The sequence below is a fragment of the Calypte anna genome, chromosome 4B (genome assembly GCF_003957555.1).
Source record: "Calypte anna isolate BGI_N300 chromosome 4B, bCalAnn1_v1.p, whole genome shotgun sequence".
Lineage (NCBI taxonomy): Eukaryota > Metazoa > Chordata > Aves > Apodiformes > Trochilidae > Calypte > Calypte anna.
The window spans coordinates 10,874,230-10,882,948 of NC_044249.1; the positions used below are offsets into that span (position 1 = coordinate 10,874,230).

General features: G+C 43.5%; 2 protein-coding genes across 5 annotated transcripts; one reads left to right on the forward strand and one right to left on the reverse strand.

Annotated features, from left to right (window-relative positions):
* Window positions 1-1,633: 1,633 nt before the first annotated feature.
* On the forward strand, window positions 1,634-4,115 carry MAD2L1 (mitotic arrest deficient 2 like 1). Its single transcript, XM_008501801.2, has 5 exons — window positions 1,634-1,748; window positions 1,922-2,068; window positions 2,238-2,358; window positions 2,938-3,041; window positions 3,699-4,115. The coding sequence occupies exons 1-5, from the start codon at window positions 1,673-1,675 to the stop codon at window positions 3,869-3,871; spliced, it is 621 nt and encodes a 206-aa protein (XP_008500023.1). The 5' UTR covers window positions 1,634-1,672; the 3' UTR covers window positions 3,872-4,115.
* An 850-nt stretch (window positions 4,116-4,965) lies between these two features.
* RPL7L1 (ribosomal protein L7 like 1) lies at window positions 4,966-8,263 on the reverse strand. 4 transcript variants are annotated; one of them, XM_030450741.1, is made up of 8 exons: window positions 8,204-8,263; window positions 7,953-8,061; window positions 7,039-7,202; window positions 6,724-6,861; window positions 6,355-6,464; window positions 5,911-6,123; window positions 5,632-5,659; window positions 4,966-5,395 (listed from the first exon to the last, which is right to left on the reverse strand). In XM_030450741.1, exons 1-6 carry the CDS (start codon window positions 8,215-8,217, stop codon window positions 5,915-5,917), a joined length of 744 nt encoding a protein of 247 aa, XP_030306601.1. In that variant the 5' UTR covers window positions 8,218-8,263; the 3' UTR covers window positions 4,966-5,395; window positions 5,632-5,659; window positions 5,911-5,914. The 4 variants fall into 4 exon arrangements, with proteins under 4 accessions (XP_030306601.1, XP_030306600.1, XP_030306603.1 ...); XM_030450740.1 differs by having other exon boundaries at window positions 4,966-5,659; XM_030450743.1 differs by having other exon boundaries at window positions 4,966-5,805.
* Between the last annotated feature and the right edge of the window lie 456 nt (window positions 8,264-8,719).

The following is an 8,719-nucleotide window of genomic DNA, read 5'->3' on the forward strand; positions in this document are numbered from 1 at the left end:
AACTCTTATATTTAGAAAAATAAGCAGCTCTCCAAAAACCTCCAAGGAAGCAAAACAGATGAAAAGCCAAGTGGGAAAAAATGCAGGGGAGTCAGTCCATTTTGGCACAGATGAATAAGGGCATGATAGTACATAAAGTCTGAAGCAAAACAACTGATATTCACAGCTGTATAGCATCTCCAATCAGAGCTCCAGATGAAAAATACTTCTATTACTACAGGCTTTGAAATACACCACTGACTCAGAAAATATTTAGAAGACTAATCTAGGTTAATAAGTTAATTATTCAGACCTTTTCAGAACTTCAGCACCATTTCAGGACTATGTGATTTGTTTTCATCACAGTTGATGAAAATCACACACCAGTGTGAACCCTGAAGCAAACTGTACTGTCTCTTACAGATACGAAACAAACAGAAAGTTAGCTTTTGAGAAAAATTATTTTCTTATGACAAAATAAGCAGTCTGTCAATGTACTCTTAAAGCAGCAGGCCTATTGTACTGTGTAATTACTACATGGTTTATGGTTCTGTTTTGAACATAATTTTAAGGCTGCTCTGATCAGTTTCTTTCAAGGTCACTATGGCCATCTAATACAGGTTTGTCTTAGATTATAACCTCTGTTCATTCCACATAGTTCAGAGAAATCATATTCAGGGAAGGATTTCATTTGCACCTCTTCCACACCCAACAAACCCCTTCAATATTCACTTTCTTGCATATTGATTGATTTTATCAGCTGACTAGCTGGCTACCTAGTTACTAACCCAGATTACTACAGGGTATTCTTCCATTTGATAGTCACTACTAGTTGTGGCATCTTCCTTGGCATCCCTGTACAGGATTGAAGCACTCAGATTAGCTGTTACCCTTCACAGTGGAAACCTGTCAGCAGGGATGGATACGTCTAAAGCAATGATCATGTGGGTTCTCTTGTCTTTCAAAATGCCTTTTAACCCCTTTCTACTGGTGTTACCCACTATCCTACAGATTTAAGGAGGGAGTGCATGTTTCATCCTGCTTTCCCAGGCTACCCCGGCCTGCCTTTTGACATTGCTTGCAGAATAGGTAAGCTCCATTTTAGACAGGTACTACATGATTTACGTTATGAATGCTGCCAAAAACCACCCACACAACCGAGGTATTTGTTTCACTTAATTCGTACATGGAAAGTATAATTATGTTAACCGCGCCTTCATCCGGATGAATGCATCTAAACCACCTCTGAAACCGAACTCCTAACAGCAACCCCACGGCGAGGTCTCGCTCGATCCCCAGTCTCTATTTGCCACAGCCCCGCCACAGCTGGCGGCTCGGACCCGCTCTATGGAACCCCGAGCTGGTGGGACGTTTAATGCGAAAGGACCTTTTTTTTCTACCAGGCACCTGCCCAATCTGCACGCAACGGCCCTTTCCCTCCATGACCGCACAGCAGCCCCCACCACAAGACTCTACCCCCACCGCCCCTTCCCCTCAACAGCCGCAGCCACTCCCAGCACCGCCGACTACCGACCGTGCCGCGCGCCGCACGCATGCGCACCAAGGCCGGTAGCAACCCAACGGCCCGCGCACGCGCGGGAGTGCGAAGGCCCGGCCTGGCTGTGGCGCGTGCGCCGTGGGGGCGGGGCGCGGTTTGAACCGGGCGGCGGGGAAGCGAGGGCTGAGCACTCCTATGGCCAAGCAGCTCGGCCGCGATCAGCAGGGTATCACCCTTCGGGGCAGCGCCGAGATCGTCGCCGAGTTTTTCTGTAAGGGGCTGCAGAGGAGAGGGTCCCTAGGGACGCGGGACGGATAGATGAAGGGAGGCAGGGAGGAAGGACGGTGGGAGGGCGTCTAGTAGGCCTCCTGCAAGGCGACATGGCCGCCGGCTGGGCCGTCTCACGCACAAATCCTCCCTCTCTCCCTTCCGCGTGTGTTGCAGCCTATGGAATCAACAGCATCCTCTACCAACGGGGCATCTATCCCCCCGAGACCTTCACTCGCGTCCAAAAGTACGGGCTCACCCTCCTCGTCACCACCGACCCCGAGCTGAAGAGCTACCTCAACAATGTGGTGGAGCAGATGAGAGGTGCTGGGGAGCAGGGGAGGGTGGTGTTGGGGCTTAGCAAACTGCCGACCGACTGCCGCTGGTGAGGAGCTGTTGTGACCAGTGTGTGGTGTCTCCACTGGTGCTTGTCTTTCTCACCCTGCATGTAATTAGTCATAGAAACCATAGTAATTGCTGTGGCTTCTTTCAGAGTGGCTGTACAAGTGCATCGTGCAGCGCCTGGTGGTGGTCATCTCCAGTATCGAAAACAGTGAAGTGCTAGAGCGGTGGCAGTTTGACATTGAGTGTGACAAAACTGCAAAGGAGGAGAGGTAAGTGTTCTGCCCCAGCTCTGCCTTATACACGGTACTACAGGCACTGGACGCCCCTCGTGTGACACCCACCAGCACTATACGGGTTCCTCACAGCAAATCAAAGCGCCTTTTCCCAGTACGAGCATCAAACCTGCCTTTCTTACCACTATTCCTTCTGTCTGGAAACCAATCACTGTATGATTGAAGCATACATAATCCTTGCATGTAGTTTTTTGTTGGTTTGTTTGGGGCTTTTTTTAAAGCATCAGATGCAAACCATATTTTTAATCTTAAAGTATACAAAATCCTGTATTTGATATATGCCCTAAAGAATGACTTCTTTCCTGTTGTGCTGCTAAAATATTCTCATTTACTTCTGACTGAGAACAAATGTAACATTCCTTAGAAATACCCTGAAGCTTCAGGAAGGAAAACCAACTATCCCTTAACTTCTAGCTTATCTACCTACAGCTTAAGAGTACCACTACTAAAATATCCTACAGCATACAGACCAATTAAGCTTAGTAGAGAGAACTGTATCTGAAAACAATTCTCAGTGTAGCAGAAGCTTTCTTAACAGTTTTCCTGTTTTTCCAGTGCACCACGAGAAAAATCTCAGAAAGCTATTCAGGATGAAATCAGGTCTGTTATAAGACAAATAACTGCCACAGTAACTTTTCTGCCATTGTTGGAAACTGCCTGTGAGTATTCCTAACTTCACTAAAGATACCAAACACCTTTAGTTTTTCACTTTACAAAAATACCTTCTGCTATTTTTGTGGGGCTTTTTAGTTATTAGATGTCAAATACCATGACATTTCTGAGGCAACATTTTCTAAGACTGAAATCATGTGTCTTGCAAGTGTGGCAAACAGCATGTTGGATAAAAAAACTTTGGAGAATTATTTCAGTGTTTCTTGAGCAACACACAGTAAAATTCTGTGTGCCATCTCTCATTAAAGATCTTGAAACAACTTCATTTCAAGGGACTACTGTTACTTTATCCCCAGCATACTTCGTGGTTATTTTTATCAAAAGGACAGAGCTCAGGGTGTCTTAACAAATTTAAATTAGTGTGGATACTCTGAGGAATATAAGTTTTCATAAATTACTTTCTGACTATGAAGTGTTGTGTATAGCTCAGCTCCTCAGCATTTAAAGATGTTTAGAAAAAATTCACATCAATCACAGTTGCTTGAGAAAAATAAAATGCTTCCGCTGTTTCTTTTCACACAACTATTATCAGTGTAATTTCTGAGAAACCTGGTATGTCTTAAGTTCTAGAAGTTAGACTTCAGCTTCAAACATGCCCCCTCTTATGCAGGAATTGCTGTTAATTTGTTGCTTCTTGTTTACAGGTGCCTTTGACTTGCTAATATACACGGATAAAGACTTGGCAGTGCCAGAGAAGTGGGAAGAGTCAGGACCACAATTCATAGCCAATTCTGAAGAGGTTCGTCTGCGTTCCTTCACTACTACAATTCACAAAGTAAACAGTACCGTGGCTTACAAAAAAGATTCCTTCCCCTAGGACATGGGGTTTTTGTATATATCCTGTCACCTTGTATATTATCTGTTTATAGTGCAGCTAAGTCATTAACATCATTGCAGTTGCTCTTGCTGAAGTATAATACAGAAAAAAAGGCAATGTGTTTCTCTAAAATACTGTGATGTAACACTAGACCAAGTTGGCATTGTTCTTAGAGGTCTAAATAAGATATTCGTAATGAAAGTTCAATTTTTACTTAACTCTTTGAGCTAAACTAATGATGTGTCTGGATCCTGTAATTTAGTATTTTAAGATTACTATAAACTGCATTTGCTTAGCAGGCTTAAGTTCCTTCTGGCAATTAAACTTACTCCTAACATGCCAGTTCTCCCATGTTAAAAGCCTGAGCTGATTCACTTCCTAAAGTGGATCAACAGAACAAAGAAGTTATTTGTACCTCAGTACAATGAAAGCAGCTGTTTATTAGGAAAATCTTAAATACATGCAGCCTTGTGTATTAGTGACAGATGGACTCTAGTTCTGGGGACAGTGTTTTAAATCAGTGTATGGCTCTGGTGTTTGTCTAGCATTTTCTATGTTTGTATTCTCGTTTTACAGAATAAAGCTTGAAATTGTATAGTGTTTCTAATTCAGAGTCTGTAGTGCTTAAGATTTTAGATAGTTTTGTAACAGTTATAAACTAAGGTGTAGCATTCATAAAACTAATACTCTAGAGGAATCCTACTTAAAATGTAACTTTAAATATTTCCTCCGAGTCTTAAATGTGCAGTCAACACAAAATCCATTCATGAATTAGTACTTTTCCCACACTTGTCTTCATACACCACTATAAACAGTTCCAGTAACTTAATGATAAAGCACACTGTTGCCTTCCATATGTTAAGTAGCATTAACCTGCATTCCCTGCATTCTTAACCTGTTGAATTTTTTTTATTGAAGAAATTATTAGGAATAATTACTCTGTTAATAGAATTTTCAGGCTTTTCCCTATTTCTGTTCCCTAGACCAAATTCACTTCTCTCATTATGCCATTTATACCATATACCATGTATATCATAAATACCATATATATATACACACACCATTATACCATATATTTATACCATTCTTCCTGCTAGAACAGTCTGATTTCAAAAGTTTTATTTAAAAAACAGATTACAGGTATCTTGCTGCTCTGCTACAAAGTTTCTGGGTTTTCATACCAGGAAATAGCTCTTTCCAGCAGTTCCAACTGAGTGAAAAGGCAGCCTTTTTAGATCAGTAACACAAAACCATGGCTTTTAAAAATAAATACAAATCTATAAACTGCAATAAAAGAGAAACACCTGATGTCTTCTGCCTGTCAGCAATATTCTTAGGTGACAGCACTATCCCTTTAGACTGGGAGGTACACCTCAATGAGTGCAACTTCAAGCTCTTCCTCTGGGTAGGACAGGATCAAAACAGTGACTGCAACTCGAGTGCAACTTTAACAAATTTAAATCTGGAACTGACAACCACCTTTATAGGAAAGGTAAAATCTGGAGGCAAGTGGTACAGAGACAGCAGTACTGAGTATAAAACACACTTGTTTTACATACATACACAAGTCAGATTGTGGAGATTGCTCCACGAAGTTCAAGTCACTTCTTCCTTGTACCAAATACAGTTTTTCTTCTACCTTAAGTAGGGCCAGCCCATCCCCATCAGTGTACCTGTATGTTTTCTTTTTTTATAGAGGCACCAACAGTCATATCACAGCATAGAGATAATGTCCATGAAAACCTCATAACAAGGAACAGAGTATAAATTTAAGTTTTCAGAATGACCCTGCAGAACAAGAAAGAAAGAAAAAAAAAACCCAGTTGCATTAATGCTATCTCTGAGAAGTCAAGTCTTTATGGGAGTGGTCCAGTAGGATTTGCTGGTAACTGATGGGACCTCCATTCTTGAGTAGTTTACCCTGAGGGTCACTTCAGTAGAGTGAAGAATCAAAACCAAAGAAGCTCTCCCTCAGTATAATTATTCTTAGGGAACTGGATAAAGGAAGATTTTGAAGTTGGACAGCAAGCATTCCTCACCTGACTAGTTCAGCTGACGTATGAGCTTGTTGATTGCTTCACCTCTGCAGCCAGGCTTTCCCATTTCCTTCAGGAAACCCACTTTGTTACGTGAAGCATGGCGAGCCACAGACAAATGGAATGGCCACAGAAAGTTTGTGACTTTTCTGAAATACTTTCCAGCTGAGCAGATTTCGTGAATAAGGTCTTCAAGGCAAATAATACCACAATTCCCTGCAGGTAAGAAAAAAAAATTTAAAAAATTTTAAATCCCCAACTGAACAACAACCCTCCATCCTAAACATATACATGAAATGTCCAACTGTACTATCTTTCTTCACACTGCTTCAGAATTACCAGTCCTCCATATGCAAGTCTCACAGGATTTTTCTCAGCTCTGATTGCAAACTCTATACATTTGCCTCTTTCCTTGATTTATTTTCCTTCATTCATCCTCCTCCTCACCTAAATGCTTCTCTATCAGCATATTGTCTGTCAGAGGCAACCTCTTTCTCTTAATCTTGGCTTGGCCTCGTTTCAGGATGAGCTCTCGTACAGACTTCAGGTTAGGGTACCTGTGCAGAAACAGAAATCAGATTTTGAAATGGACAGACATGATGCAGTGTGAAGTTTCATCCTTTTTTATACAGAGGTGGAAAAGTAACCAATTATGTGCAGACCAATGAGAGGGAACAAGAAGTTTTAGGTATCATGGTGATAGAGATTTGACCATTACTGGAAAAGCTAGGTATAGATCTGTGATACCAGATGGAAAATCAAAAAGCTGGGGTATTTACATACAAACTACAATTAAGTCATGGGACTGATACCTACCCCCATGCCACATAAGGTTCCACAATCTGTAGCATCTTCAGTGATAAGGGATTCAGCTTCACAAATGTTCCGGTGAAATTTTTTCTCAGTCGCAGTAACTCAATCACTCTTTTTACCCTCTTGCTCACTCCCTTAATACTGCGTCAGAAAAAAAAAGTATTATTAGTAACCAAGTTTCTCTAATACAGCAACAAATGGTCTCAGATTACCAGCAGGGAGACAGGTCTGGATTGATCAACCTTTCTTTTCTTAGAAATAACATGGCAGCTACAAATAGTAGCAGTAAGAAATGCAAGGAGTAAAAAAATTCCTTACTCTACAATCCGCACCACAAAGGCCAGTTTGTGCTCCGGAGGTACAGCTGTTTCTCTAGGTCTCTGCTCCATGCGCCTCAAGCGAATGTTGTCTCGCTGTTTGCGCCATGAATCTCGAACAAAAGTCTCAAGGCGTTTAAACTGTATTTGCTTCCCTTTCTGGAGCTAAAGACATAAGGATAAGAAACAATCCCCCTTCCTTACAGTTTCAGAGGTTTGCATCTGAAAGCTGAAGTGAAATTCATAACTTGAACTATGCTCTTTAACTTCTGGAGGTAGTAAGAATAAATTCAATAATCTAAGCCAAAGAGAAACAGAACTGAGAGACAACATATGAATATGCAAGCAACTACCTATACTTTATGAACAGTGAGCAAAGAGCTTTTCACTAGAAAAAAAAATAAAGAAAAATACAACCCCATGGTAGCATAAGCAACTCATGAGCATTCTATTTTATTAAGCCTGGCTATACACAGACACACTTCACTGATCTAAGAGGAACAACTCGGTCTTCAATCAATTTGTGTTCCAATATAGCGAGCTAAAGAGTGCTATGATATTTACAGAGCTAAGACATAAACAAGGAAGCACACCTAAAGAGATGAACTCAAGCTCCCCCTCAGTAACCTAGAGCATCATCACAGTCTCACCAACGAGCTGACTCCCTTTTTCGCCCACCGCCAAGCTCTGTCATCCCCCTCTTACGGAGGAAGCTGATCACTTAATATATTTGTAAGACTGTACGGAATCACGATTTCCTCCCCCAAAACACAAGCAGAGACAGCTTAGGGCTACACCGCACCCCCCACCACCGGGCTCTTCCTGCCGACCACCATCCGCCGGGGCACGGCAGCTCACGTCCCGACTGCACCCTCCGTCCGGGGACCGGGGAACTCCCCCGTTGCCAGCCCTTACCTTCCCTTTGTTGAGGAGCGCCTGCTTGGCCTGGGTCGCCTTGATGGCCTGGTAGGCCTTCCTCTTCTTCAACAAGTTCTCCGGCACCAGCGGTATCCGCCGCTTCGGCCTGCGCGGCAGAAGAAGCCGGTCACATACAGCGGCACCCCTGCTGACCCCCCAGAAACCGCCCGCCGCCGCGCCCAGCGTCACAACCGCGCAGTCCCCGCGGATGGCGGCAGATACACGACCCGCCGCCCCGTGATACTCACTCCTCATCGGCCATCTTGCGGGGCTAACTCCACTAACCATGCGCCGGTGCGGGGCGGTGTTACGGCTTTCTTGCTCCTCCTCGTCTCTTAAGCTTCACCAATGAGCCTGAGGCGTAGGGAGGGGTTGTCTCTTAGAGGCGAAGATTGAATCATTGTTGTCCAGGCCGTGCGTACTGCGCAGAAATGGTTACGGAGGGCGTTTGTGAAATACTGAAGATTAACGATAAAGCCCGACGAACATGCCCGCACCCCCAGCAGAGACTGCTTGGAAACCAGGGGGCTGCTCCGCCTGGCTTCAAAACTCCCAAGGAATGACAGAGGGGAAAATATTGTAGAACCCTAAAAAAACCCTCAATATTGTGTCTCCTGCAGTCCGTGCGCCAGTCTCTGTCTGCGCTATGGTGACAGTGGAGGCACCCAAGGTGGGGAATCCCGGCAGGTTTGGAGCTCCCTGCTCCATAGACCTCGCTCAGAAACATGGGCTGCTGCAAAGCGGGCAGAGCAGACAGCAGCTAG

Bases quoted from the DNA above. Each gene is read 5' to 3' on its own strand.
- MAD2L1 (XM_008501801.2), top strand. From the start codon at position 1,673: ATGGCCAAGCAGCTCGGCCGCGATCAGCAGGGTATCACCCTTCGGGGC. The intron at 2,359-2,937 runs GTAAGTGTTCTG...CTGTTTTTCCAG, and splicing joins AAAACTGCAAAGGAGGAGAG to TGCACCACGAGAAAAATCTC. The intron at 3,042-3,698 runs GTGAGTATTCCT...TCTTGTTTACAG, and splicing joins GCCATTGTTGGAAACTGCCT to GTGCCTTTGACTTGCTAATA.
- RPL7L1 (XM_030450741.1), bottom strand. The intron at 7,203-7,952 runs GTAAGGGCTGGC...TTATGTCTTTAG, and splicing joins CGCTCCTCAACAAAGGGAAG to CTCCAGAAAGGGAAGCAAAT. The intron at 6,862-7,038 runs GTAAGGAATTTT...TTTCTGACGCAG, and splicing joins TTTGTGGTGCGGATTGTAGA to TATTAAGGGAGTGAGCAAGA.